General features: G+C 27.3%; 1 protein-coding gene across 1 annotated transcript in view; it reads left to right on the top strand.

Annotated features, from left to right (window-relative positions):
• Nucleotides 1-15,045, top strand: part of LOC129968147 (nephrin-like) — a 494,644-nt gene that overhangs the window by 223,465 nt on the left and 256,134 nt on the right. Inside the window, exon 4 of the mRNA XM_056081964.1 lies at nucleotides 3,350-3,407. Coding sequence (XP_055937939.1) covers nucleotides 3,350-3,407 — 58 coding nt within the window. The remainder of the gene's footprint in view (nucleotides 1-3,349; nucleotides 3,408-15,045) is intronic.

Genomic DNA, 15,045 nt, shown 5'->3' with positions numbered 1-15,045 from the left:
TTTAATTTTTAAATAATGTGAGTTCTCATTTGATGAAACCGCAAGCGTTCCTTATAGACATACCATTTCATCTTTATTAAAGGACTTATAAAATGTGACATTTTAAATAGAATCTTGTGAAGTGTAAGCGAGAAGCATCAACAAATATGCAATTTGTTTAGTTACAAAAATGTCTAGAAATGACTGAAAAACATGAAATATATAATTTGCAAATTATTCATAAAAGAAAGAATATGACTTGGGAGAGATAAAAAATGCCAATTCTATTTTTAAGAATGAAGAAAGGTAAGAAGAAAGGGAGATTTGTATGTATTGGAAAATGCGCGCATGCAGCAGAGAAAAATAGAAAATCCTTAATATTTTTTATCGACAAATATGTAGCATATGTAGAGTGTGTTCAATCGTAAAATATCTAGAATAAAAAATATGAAATAAATCGGAATTTTAAAGCAGATATATAACTGTATATTGTTGTCGATTTAAGTCTATTAACTCTCAGAGCCACACAATTTTAAAGAAAATAAAAATCTTAGTTGTACATAATTTTATCATAAAAATGCAAAATAAAACATTTTGATTACTTAACCTAAGACGTTACTTGAAATAAGAAAACAATAATAAAATTTCAATAAGTTTTCTTTCGTAGGATGGAATATCTATAATCTTACCATTTAACAGCTTCAAAATAGAATAAAGCATCAAACAGTATGTTTTTTAATAATAAAACAATTTTTCACTTACAGTAAACACATACTATAGGATATAAATTCGGAAAAATTCGATAAAAATGATCTGTATAATACAATGCCCCAACCTGAATCACCGCAGCATACACAGCTTACAAATGCCTTTTGATTTCTAGAAATATTTTTCACTTATTTACCCATTTACTATTGGTGCACAGCATTCCCAATTAAACGAAAAGCATTAAATAAAATATTAAAATAAAGGACTATGTATAACTTCAGCTTTTCGAAGGGGTAAAATTACATCACCATCCATAAAAAGTTAAACAAAAGGGGGGGAGGCAGTTCTTAACCCACCTACTCTCAAAGAGTTTAGCTATCAAAAGATGAAGAAAAAACAACCGAATCTTTTACATTGATTCAAAACAAATTTATGAATAAAGACATTATGCACGAAATGCATTTATTTTTCTCTATTAGAAAGCAGAATTTGAGATAGATAAATATATATTTTATAGCCTAACATTATTTCCATTTGAAAAATAGTACATAGAATATTTGGTACTCTACACACTGCATTTTACTAATTTAACACTTTGTTAGGTTTGGTATATTATATGCCTTACATTAGACAGATATATGTTTATATTTGTTCATATATTGTCCCTTTCTTCCAAATATTTTAATTGCAAAAATTGCATTGTTTAGAGACCATCTTGAAGATAAAAATGAAGTAACATAGACAAGCAGTTTTTTTTTTTTTAAATATTTACAATTTTTATGCGAAAATTCTTTATTTCATTAAATTCAATTATTTATTTAACAAAAATATATGATTTGAAATAATATTTGTAGTAACTATCGAATTTTCAGATTAGCGTTTTGAGAAATTGACATTCCAGCTTTAGATGACGAGTAATTGAAGCAGGGTAATGCTTTCTTTTAGAAGTATACGAAAAATATTTTCCGAAAGATATTGACAACTGATTTCAAAGGGAAACTGAAATTATATCTAAGCGTTTGGAGAAACGTAGCATACCTAGTAAGAATTGAAAGAAATTATTTTCAAAATGTATGCAATTCAAATCATTTTATATTAAATTATAATAATAACCAGATACATAATTACTTTGTTTCAACAATTATTTTCTATTTTTTTTTAATGCCATCAATATATTTTGTTTGATATATTCAGCATCTAAACAAGTGTGTGACCAATTTTAGATTTGAAATATTATTATTGTTTTACATGAAACAAAAGTGTTGGTTGTAAATAATGTTTGAATGACTATCAAATATTCAGAAAATTTAAATGCTTTTTATTTTTGGTAATTAATGAATGCACAAAATTCTTATAGAATTGAACAATTTTATGCATTTTCAATACTTCTTGTATGTGAATAAATCATTTAAAATATTGGATTAAATAAAAGAAATCAAAAGGTAATAAAAAAAATTGTTTTTTTTATATGTTTTCCAAAATATAGGCACAGTTCATAAATGTTTTACTACGCAAAAATATACTTTCGAAAACATTTTTACGAAATTTATCTGAATAGGATGCCTCCTTTGAACTTGAATTTGTATTAGCCTCGCTGATATTTATTAAAACAGAAAATAATTAAAAAACAGAAGGCAGAAAATGTTTTTAATATTTGTTTCTAAACAAGAATGGCATTTTGAAAATTCTTCTTTATGTTTAATTTTTGAAATGCTTTTTTAAGAAAGAAGTCGAAATATGTTATCTGTTTGAAATTGATCTTAGATTAGCTTTGTTTAAAGTTGTTAAGAAACAGAAAATATTGAAAAATTAATAGAAAAAAGAGATATTTGCCATATTTGTTTCAAAATATGGATGATGATTTCCAAATACTTATAAATATATATACATGATTTTTTTTGATAAATAAATCTAAATAAATGCTTCCTCCAAAATTTAACTTGCATTATTCATATTTATATTGATTCATAGTTTTTTTTTTTTTTCAAATGTCAAAGATTCAGAAATATAAAAGAAATTATGCAACATATTTAAACTTTCTAACAACTAAAATATTGCATTTCTACCTCAAACAAAAAAAACAGATTATAAACAGCAAAACTATATCCAGATCAATAATAAATGTTAAAAGTTAATTGCAAACTCTTTCAAATATAGACACAACAGTTCGTAGATTTGAAGTCAATTCAGCTCATTTAAAATGTGGTGATAATCGAAACTATTCTTATCATTTATTTCAAAACTAGGTTTATAGCAGCTAGCCTTTTAAATCTTATAACTATCCAACTATTCATAGTACACATTCAACATATTGATACAGCTAAAATGTTCAATATTTTCATATTCGTTCCTGTTTCAAACAAATGCAAATAGTCAGACAGTAACAATTCCGGATTCACACACGCCAAACGCAAATAAATCACTGAAAGAAACCCTTTATGCATTATACATAGTTTTTGCTCATAAATATTACTACAATGGACTGGACGGTCCATTAGCATAATGTACAGTATTTAGAATTGCAAGATAGATTTCAGCTTCGATCATCAACTTATGCAGTTTTAAAGCGCGTCTCTAAAAATAGAATATAACCATTTTTATTCTGCAGTAAACAAAATTAGTGAATGAAAAGTTAATCGCTTGTGTTCTCTTTTCATTACAGGTAGGACCAGAGCATAAGAACCACCCCATAAGAGCTGCAGCTCGCGTGACAGTTCTAGGTAAGTAACGCGTTCAGTACCACCCTCTTTTTTAGAGGCCCTCCCACAGTCACAGTTATTAACACGGAGGCCTCTTGTCACGCACAAAACCCATCCAGCTACATACTCGGGGCATGCTGGGTATATAAGAGACTCTAAAAAATTTCTTCAAGTTATTTTTCTTCTGAAAGTGTACAATACGACATTAATTTTCCAAACACAATTTAATTATAAAAACGTGATTATCTAGCATAGTAACTACGTACTTTGCATTAATTTCTGCGCTTAGTGATAAAATTAATCATATATTTTTTTTAAAAAACCTGTCTCTTTATATTGTTATCATAATGTGCATGAAAGACATATGTTTGCCCTTATGCATGCTCCTTTCTATGCCCTCTATGAAAAGCCCTTGCTTTTATATAACATAAATTAGTATTTTGCTAATTAAAAATACATTTTACCATAATAATTTGAACCATAATATATTTAATAAAATAAATTTGAAATATAATATTTAAAAAATGGTGCTTTTAATTTTTTGGAAGGGTTTTTTAAATAAAATATTTAAAACGATGCATGCATGTGAATATGGTTTTTTATCTTAACTCAGTTATGTAGCAGGAAATTAATTTCCAAAGACACATTTTGTGATACTATATTTTTTGGAAAGAATATAATTCTGCTTTCTTTTAAAAAAATATTAGCTGCATGGCAAATTGCTTTTTGTACATCGAATTGCAGTTTTCATTCAATTTTCAACATACTTTGGCTGTTGACAATGAAACCTGAATTTAAAAAAAATAATTGTGACTGTTTTCTAATACGCGTATTAGAAAAATCAAATACGAAATTCTAAATAAGTAAAAGGTATATATATTATTCTTTAAGTTATATATATTAAGCATAACTTGAACTGAAATGAGAAACTCTGCTTATATAAACGTTGCACAAAAGATGTAGTCAAAAAGAAAAAAAATTGCTTAGCATGATGTTTACAATAACCTTAAGAGACATAATGATTTTTAGATGCTTAAAAATATGCTTTTCCGCTATTAAAATAATATTTATTTCAAAACAGATTTGAAAAAAAAATTATTATAGGAGAATTTATTTAAAAATCTTTATCTGGCCTTTGAAAATCGTATTCCAGGTTTTTCCTTACCATAAAAGCTTTCTTTAATAAATGATTTAAAAATTACTTGCAAATAAAATCTTTATGACTTATAGAAATAAAACTAAATAATCAAATGAATTAAAAAGATGGTTTATCATAAGAATTTGTATTTTTATTCAAATAAAATTCCGCAGTTGGTAGAATTAGCAGAATACATATGAGATAATAAAAAGGAACATTACTTATAAACATAAAATTATTATTACATCTTACTTTACATTCTTTTAAAAGTAAATAATTGGTTAAATAGATCAAATGAAAATGATTTTTTTTGTTTTTTTGTTTTAAGTTAATATTCGTATGATTTCTACAAGAAAAGTAGCATATTTTTGTTTAATACTTAATGGAAAATTAACATCTTATTAATCTTATTATATCTTAATAAGTAATTACTTTTTTCTTGACATATTTCAAATGGAGGGGGAAAAAGCTTCGGGAATATAATAATATTTATTTAAATAGAATTCCAGTTATGATAATAAAACATTGATTTCAATGTTCATATTTGGAACAATTTTATTATATTTATATGTTTTACAATGGCATATGCGAATTATGCCTTAATAAATTGAATTCTGCTTCAAATACTTTGGTTATAGAGCGAGTTGAATGCATGAATTGTATAACTCAACTGTGTCTTTGTAGTCTGAATACGCAAAAGAAAAAATTACTATAAAAACTCTTTATAAGATACTTAGTCTAAAATACATAATTAAAATCAAACTTATTCAAAAACAATATCAGATGAAACATGATTTCCTTGTGTTTAGTATAATAATAAAATGTTTCTATAATTAAAGAAAATCATTTTTGAAAAGTGTATATCAAATACTTTTAACATATGCAGCAAAGCAAAACAAAATTTATGTAATACCAAGTATTTTTTGCTAGCACAAAATGAATTGACATACCAATAATTAAAGGCAATAATGCAATTGAAAACATTTTAATTTTTTAACTGCGTAATACTATATTTGAAAAATGTGCTTCATGAATTATATATATAGGATACTTTAAAATAGATTTGGGTAGGTTAAACATTTACATAAAAAACTACAAACATTATTATATAGTTTGTAAACTCATAATCAAAGATAATCAATCTCTTTTTTCCACAACTATGTTTACTAAAAATATTATTTATAAATAAAATTTTAAATATTGATAGATTAATTTAATACAATCGATTGAACACCTTGCAATTAAAAAGAGTATGTTTGCTTTTAATCTTAAAATATCGTAGAAATCTATTTTTTAAAATTTATGAATTCGATCTTGTATAATTAAAATTAGATATGAGATAATAGAATAGTAATTTTAAAATAAGAAACGCAAGTTAACCGTCGTGCATTTTATTCAGTATGAACAGATTTTTATTTTATATTAACATTTTTCTGAGTAGATTACATATTATTTATTTAAAAAACAACTGTATTAGATCAGTCAAGAAAATTGCTAAATTTGATGCCTTTGTAATTCATAAATGCATCAAAATAAGAATTATTATTAGACAATAAATTATTTTTAAATTTGTGAAAATGAAAATGCTTTGCAGTTATTCATAAATGAATAAAATTGAGATTTTGAATTGATCAATTGTCATTGGGGAATTAATTTAAATTTATTAATGTAAAGCATAGGAAATAAAATTTAAATATAAGTCATTTAAATGAAATAAGTCATGGTTTATGAATAATTAAAATGTTATTTGAATGCGTATAAATCAAATTTTACAATTGTTGATTATATTAAAATGCTTCATAATTTATTTTTGTTTTTAAACTTATTTACCTAAAGCTTTTTCTATGAATAAATATGTAAATTAATACATATATTTTGAAAGAAATAAAAAAAAATTAAGCATCGTTTAGCTGATTTCAATTTCAATGAAATATGATAAATTAATTATCATCATCATTCAAAAACTCTTTTTTCATATTTAGTTATGATAAATAATTTCATTAAACTACTCTACAATTGCTATTTTCTTTAATTTTTTTGGTTGTTTTTTCCTAAAAAATAATATATCTCAATTCGTTTTAAAATAATTTCATCAAGAATGTGTTACTGAAATTTTAAAATGTAACAATTTTGGGAAAATAACAGTTTGATAAAACATTTGATAATATTTCATTAAAAATGCAACAAAATAGCAGTGGCATATAAAAGAATTAAATTTATGTATTATTATAATTATTAATTTTCTGCAACTATTTATTAGAATTAGGAAATGAATAAAAAATAATAATTGATTCTGGTATCTGTTTCCTTTATTTATTACAAAATAATCAATAATTTACCATAGTAATAAGTTTTAGGTCGATAAATATAAAAAATTGTGTATATATATTCTTAAAAGATATAATTTCGATTCTCTGATCATGTAAGATTTCTTGCTCTAAAGTGACATATTGTGACAATACCATTACTAAAAAAAATAAAGAAAGAAAGAAAGCTTAGAATGGAAAAAGAAATATCTTGAGACTCACATCACTTTCACTCATCGACATATATTGGAAAAAGTATTCAGCCAGCGAAAGCATGTCTGTCCTCGACTGCTTCTCGTTACATTACGAATTACGAACCGCTTTTGCCACGATTGATATTCGAATTCGTTTTAACCGAGATGAATCCCTCGGGCGTCAAATCTTTGCAATGAGAATTTCATGATAATGGAAATCGAGCTCGACGCAAACGATTTTTTTTCTCGTTCGATTCTAGTCTTCTGTAAAATTCCTTTGACGTGAATGAAACGCCACATCGACCTCTGGATTAGAACAGACTTTTCACTACTACTGAAATCTACGTTTGCTTTGAAATTAATTCTTGGAGAATATAAATTTTGGAACTGTATGTTGATTCAGATGTCTAACTGTATTTTTGAAATAGTCACCCAAGGCTTGTTTCTTAGTTTATTTACTCTGAGTAAAAGGCCTTAGCTTACTGAATTGTATTAGCTTCACTAAATATATAATATATCTGGTATATTTATTTATTGAATGCCTCAAATAACTTTCAGAATATGTTAATGTAATACTTTTTTGTCAACTGAATGGTTTATACTTCAGTTTCAGGTGTTTCGTAGGCAAAAATAGCATAACGAACTATTTTTTAATAAATCAGAAAATTTATCTGTATTTGGGGAAAAAAGAAATTTTTGTTTTAATTGCATAAACTATTCAACCATTCCATGCACAGTTCACTAATTATATTTTCAGTGGTGAATTATTTCTCAGAAAATATCGTCGGTTATCTGGTAACTTTTCGTGTAAATTGTCTACAAAATAAAATTCTATTAGATAGTTTAATTCTAAAATGAGTATCTGTGTTTTGGAATTTATGGATATTTCTTTCTTATTTTTCTCTGAATACTTTATTTTCTTACTTTGAAATATACAGTTCACTAATTATTTTTTAATTAAGTGGTGAATTATTTCTTAGAAAATATAACTGGTAATCTGGTAGCTTTTTGTATAAATTGTTTCCATATTAAAATCATATTAAATAGTTTAATTCAGTTTAGTATCTATATTTTAAAATTTATGGATATTTTGTTTCTTACTTTCTCCTGAATACTTTATTTTTTTACTTTGAAATATATTCAGATATTGCGAAATACAATGAAATAACATACAAAGCCGAAGATATCCAAATTTCCGCTTTTATTTAAAGTTTTTTTAATGAACTCAACAATGTTATTCTTACCTCTAACTTTTTCTAATGCTATTGAATTTCCAATGCTAACAAATTTACCATTTCTTCCTAGAGCTTTTATCTTTTAATAACTTTAGAAATTTCTAAAAAAAGCAGCCTGTTTATAAGTCGTAAGGTGCACAATAAGTAACATTAACATATATATTTATATAATTTGGTTTAAGCAATCAAATTAATTAGCAGTTTATGATAGTAATATGGCAACATCGAATAATCACTTAAATTTAAATCAAATATTTCGATCAATATAACTCTTCAATATATTTTTATAAAATAGCAATTAATTAAAAAATTAATCAGATTAATATGTTTTAAACTAAATTAATTTCTTTTCTTAAATTAATCTCTTCCAACAATATTCTAATATATAATGTTTATAAAAAATGACACTGCAGAGTGTTAATGAGTGTTATAATGAAGCTGCATTGTATTGTATTGTATTGCATCTATTGTATTGGATTGGCAACTAAGTAATTTGCGGATTTCACTCATAGATGGTTTCAGTTGAATTTTTAGGTTTGCAGACGTAGTACAAATGTAAAACACATTTTTTTATTTGATAGTTGGCAATTCAGCTGTCAATCAGTAAAAAAAGTTTTTTGATCGGTTGCGTAGTTTTCGTTTGGCGTTCGTTGAAAAATGGAAAATCAAAAGGAACATTTTCGTCATATTTTGCTTTTTTATTTCCGCAAAGGGAAAAACGCATCGCAAGCTCATAAAAAGTTATGTGCTGTTTATGGTGACGAAGCCTTAAAAGAACGGCAGTGTCAAAATTGGCTTGCCAAGTTTGGTTCTGGTGATTTTTCACTCAAAAATGGAAAACGCTCTGGTCGTCCAGTTGAAGTTGATGACGACCTAATCAAAGCAATAATCGATTTGGATCGTCACAGTACAACACGTGAGATTGTAGAGAAGCTTCATGTATCGCATACTTGCATTGAAAATCACTTAAAACAACTTGGCTATGTTCAAAAACTCGATACATGGGTTCCTCACGAACTGAAAGAAACACATTTAACGCAACGCATTAACAGCCATGAAAATGATCCAATATTAAAACGACTGATAACTGGCGATGAAAAATGGGTTGTTTACAACAACATCAAGCAGAAAAGATCGTGGAGCAGGCCAGGTGAACCAACTCAAACAACATCAAAAGCTGATATTCATCAAAAGAAGGTTTTGTTATCAGTTTGGTGGGATTACAAAGGAATTGTCTACTTTGAACTCTTACCACCCAACCGAACGATCAATTCTGATGTCTACATTGAACAACTAACGAAATTAAACAATGCAGTTGAAGAAAAGTGGTCCGAATTGACAAATTGAAAAGGTGTTGTATTCCATCATGACAATGCAAGGACACACACATCTTTGGTCACTCGGCAAAAATTATTGGAGCTTGGTTGGGATGTTTTGCCACATCCACCATATAGTCCTGACCTTGCACCATCTGATTACTTTTTGTTTCGATCTTTACAAAACTCCTTGAATGGTAAAAATTTCAATAATGATGATGATGTCAAATCGTACCTCATTCAGTTTTTTGCTAATAAAAACCAGAAGTTTTATGAACGTGGGATTATGATGCTGCCTGAAAGATGGCAAAAGGTCATTGATCAAAATGGGCAATACATTACAGAATAAAGTTATTTATTTCCATGAAAAAATTGTCTTTGTCTTTTCTAAAAAAATCCGCAATTACTTAGTTGCCAACCCAATATATAAAACGTATCTCCATTTTTACAATCCCTAAAAAGATATTATAGTTATGTAAATAATGGAACTACTTAGTTAAAATAGGTTTATTTTTCAATAATTTACAAACTAAAAGTTAAGTGCATAAAAAATATCTTTATTTCCCTTCATACCATTTTTTCACAGATGCACCACTAATTTAAAGACATTAAAGTCTTCATTATCTATCACATTTGTTTAGAGAAACACTAAAATGTTTACTAACTGCCCTACCAGAATGAGATCTTACTGATGCAGGACAATATTATCTTTAAATCAAGGCGAAATCATTGTTATGGGAACTCACATACAGACATACCCATGATCCAGATCAAATTTATTACAGAACAAGAACGCCAAAACAGCATTAAGGGTATCAGGAATACACATCGAAAAATAATGATTAGAGATGTATTGGTCAAACTCTCTAATCCTTTAGGATCAACTGTGATGAAAGGAAGGGATTTCGCTAAGCCTTTGATCCAGAATCCTTTTGCTACAGTAATAACCCTTAAGTTGATTTTGGCTTTCAAATATCAATGATAAAACGATACTGCGAGTCTTACATTACGATGAACAATGATAGGTAACATGTTATATTACATGTTAGAAATAGCATTATGTTTCAATACAAGTTTAGTTTTCAATCCTAATGCTAACAAGTTTGCCGAAAGTAAATCCTTCTAGTTGATTCTAGATCCTTTTTTTTAATGAAATTTAATTGTTGCAGTCATTGACAACACATATTTGTTATATTCCTAAGAAATACCATATTGAGGATCGTTAAACTGTCGTGAATGCGAATGATCTTAATGTATTTGGAAGCAATTGATATGTTTTTGAGTAGAAATATGATTTAATCAATTGTTATGGAAAGTGTGTATAGTAAATTCAATATTGATTTAAAAAAAAATTAAATCATCATTTCATTTTATCCAAAGTTGGTTTGAAATCATTTATTACTCTGTTAACTCCAAAATATCGTCAAGCATCTATAGTGCACTAATGAATATTTGAATGTTGCATATTAAAATGTGTAGGTTTTCACTTATTTCATAGCTAGATTGTTTCTTTAAAACTGTAATTGCGATTTTGAACTAAATAAACTAATACTATAGTGAGTGTGTTGTGATTTTCTGAATGAACTGCCCGGTTTTAAATATAATATTTTTAATCTACACAAATACAGCTACACTACAAAATTTACAAACGCACATAGACAATTAGGTTAAAGAAAAAAGTATGGTGGAGGTATTCCACCGTTGCCAACCGAAAGCATTCGGCGTTAGCACAAGGGTTGAGCATAGGGAAAAAGTCGACCTCAGGATGCAGGTCTCCCGTTCAACTTCTTGTCTTCTGTAAAACACCACAAGGAGGCTCTCTCTGCTCAAGAGGAAAAAGAGGTGCTACGAAACATTATTAAGAAATAGTATTATTTGTTGCAAAATTTATAGTTTGATATTATTAGGGAAAAATTATAATATCAAATCCAAAGTCATTATTTTTTCAAAGGTTGCCATATTTACTATTTTCTAACTTTTATAGAAATAGTTATATAATTTTATATTCATAATTTGCTCCCATCCAAGTACACTGTAATTAATGCCCAATTATATGTGCATGTCAACATGTGTTTTCACACTCTACAATACATTCATGTAAATTATATGCTCTTTTCATGGTAAATTTAGCAGATTATTGCTTAGCACTTACAGTGAGCTTTGCTTACGCTTCCAATCCGAAATATAATAAATCAGAATTATAAAAATTTTAAAGAACTGTTTGGGAAATGAAGGACGGTATTCAAAAATTTATCAATAAAATATATAATGATTTTGAAACAAAAAATACTGTATTCAATACATATATGAAATCAACTTTTTTATAAAAAGTTAAATCATTGTAATTAAATCAAAAACTGCCTTGGTTTCTTTTTTCCTTCTATGTAATCATCCACTAATGAAAATACGTTTAACCTCTCCTCTTCTAAAACTTTTATTGGTTTTAAACATGCAAAGCTTGGCGATAAAATTAAAATATTTTTTTCAGTAAAATTAATTATTACTTAAATGCATTTTGTATAACATTCGCTTTCCAAAATGTATGAAATAAGTATTTCAAGATTTTTATATTTCTTAAACAAAACATTTTTCTTTTAAATGCTATCTATGTATGTAAAGACGCGAAGCAACTAGAAAAAATTCAGATTTAATAGTTCCAAAAGCATAGCACTTTTTTCCTAAGAAAAAATAAAACTTTTTATTGATTTTTGATATTAAACATGCAAAGCTTGGTGATAAATTGAAAATACTTTTCAATAAAACTAATTGTTATTTAAATTCATTTTCGTACACGAGTCGCTTTCCAACATATTTGAGAGAAGTACTTCAATAATTATACACTTTTTAAACAAAACGTTTTTTTTTTTGTTAAATGCTATTTATGCGTGTAAACAGGAGGAGCAACAGAAAAAAAAATCGATTTTAATATTTCCAAAAAAAACCCAGCACTTTGTTTGTCTAACTTTATGAATTTTAATTAAATAAAGAAATGTATAATTAAATAACTAATTAGAGATTGTACTTGGAGTGCAAGTTTCATTTGAATTATTGTAATTGATTTCAAATAATTGTGCTTTTCGCTTTAAAAATTACTGATTTAAAAATTTATTTCTTTTATTTACTCCAATCTAAGCGTTTACATATAAATTAGAGAAATATTGAATTATAAATAAGCACTAAAATTAAATTATATTTAAATTTCAGCCCAACCAATATCGTTAGAAAGAAAAGTTAATACTTAAGCTAATTTAACTTGTAAGAAAAGGGAAGTCAGATACTCAAAACACATTTAAAAAGGCTCGCATCATCTTAAAACATACCAGGTTTTCCCCACAGAATACTAATGTTTCTTTACTTGTTACAAAATAACTCGTTTAACTGTATCCAGACTACAATATTGGAAAATGAACATATTTGGCATCTACTTAAAGAAACACTTTAAGCAAACCTTCTCCTCCTGATCAACTTCCGTATATTAAGTGAATATTTTCCAGAAACGTGTGCACAAAGAGCCCCAACATTCTCAACATCGCTTCAAGACATTCTTGCAGCAAATACTTTCCACCTTTCTTATCCACCAACATTCCCTTCTCTGGGCACAACCTGCCTCAATTATTCAGCTTCATTATCGATTCAAACGCTTCTTTAGGCGGTCATTCGAGCCAATTCCCCACCCGCATACCGAATGAGACTATCAAGAGATCAACCTTCCTCCCCCCTTCTAACTGGTGTTCCACCCCCTAACGACTCCATCTGCCACTGGTAGACTAGAGAAGCCTTAGGGATAGATTCAAATTCGCAGCTTGAATAGCGAACGTGGCCATTCACGGAACAAGTCCCTGACTCGTTTGGGCTGATTTGGGCCATCTAGTCTTGCCGGGATCTGTTACACATGCTCATGCATAAAATGGGTTGGCGGACTAGACAATAGCCAGCAACCGAAACATCGCTATCCAGAACTAACCATAGAAACTGTTATGAATGGAATTTATCTTTCCGAGATGGTCATGGCACACAAAGTTTGGTCGTGTCTTCAGAAGTGTCATGTCACTAATGGTGCAAGTCATCGCTGTACTAGGAATATGCTTTCAGTTCCGTATTTCATTTAACTGGTCTCATTGTCGTGTTAGGTAATGTAGATAAATTGTAATTGTAATAAATACATAAAAATACTTTTAGAGGTGTGTATTTAACATTACATCAGTAGAGTTTTTGTTGGACTTACAATTTAATATTATTCCAAATTTTGGAGTTATGTTAATAATTTTGTAGTTTATGTTTCAACAACAAAATAAAACTGTAAATTTAAACCGCCTTGCAATATTTAGCATAAAGATGACAATATGTAATGATTGTTATTAAAGTCCACCTCCCTCAAACCCATGGTTGAGTCTCTCCCACTTTGCATATTTCTTGTTGATGAATGGGATTTCAACTCAAATTTTTAAACATTCTTCTTCTTTTTACGGTCATTAAACAGTAAATATATAATTTCAAAGAAATATATTAATCACATATTGTTTAAAATAAACTGGGGGAAACTTTCATTTAGGAAGTTAATAATTAATTCATTAAGAATTAGAATTTAGGAAGTTAGTGCTTAATTCATTATATCATTTAGGAAGTTAACAATGTCGTTGAACATATATGTCATAAAAAATGTTGCGAAAAGAAACCACCCATTCTTTTAAAATTATTAAGTCTCAAATTTTAAGATAACTTAATATCCTATTTACAAAATGCTGCAAAAATTTTAAAGAAAATATATCAATTAATTTGCTGAAAATAATCTCGGATGAAATGATATTAATGGGTATTATATACCTGAAATATATATAAGAATTCTGTTTCATTCTTATGATGCCAATTTTAACGTTTAATTGAATAACATTCTGCCAAAAAACTAATGATTAGAGAACAAAAAAAAAAAAATTCTGATCTATGTCACTTCTAATTATTTTTCAACCTTACGGATAGACAAAGTTGAAAAAGTGTTATTGCCACCATTGCCGCCTTTTAAAATTTTAGCATTTTTTAGGGGGGGCTTGTTTATATCATTTTTTTAAATAAAATATCCTTTTTGATAATACTTACTGATAGTCAAAAATTGTCTTTTAAAAATACTTTTTAAATTGTATTTAAAAGAAAAAGAAATATTATTTCAATGTTGTGGATATATAATAAACAAAATGTTAGGAGTTTAATTATTTATTTCGCATTTAACATACAATTATATTTTAGTGCCACCCAGTTTTCTATAAAATGGCATATTTTCAGAAGTAATTTATTTATTAAGCGACATAGAAAGAAAAAATGTTCTTTACACTTAATAAAATAGCAAAATGCTGATCAGAATCCAAGATTTCATGAAATTAATTATTTGTTCTTTTAAAACTCTGTTATTAAAATTACTGTTTTTAAATGCATTCTGATATAAAGCCATTTATACAATGAAATCCTCACTTTCCTC

This window comes from Argiope bruennichi, chromosome 5 (assembly GCF_947563725.1).
Source record: "Argiope bruennichi chromosome 5, qqArgBrue1.1, whole genome shotgun sequence".
In the NCBI taxonomy this organism is placed as follows: Eukaryota; Metazoa; Arthropoda; class Arachnida; order Araneae; family Araneidae; genus Argiope; species Argiope bruennichi.
The sequence above is the reverse complement of the archived record's forward strand: the minus strand, read 5'-3'. Positions and strand labels throughout refer to the sequence as shown.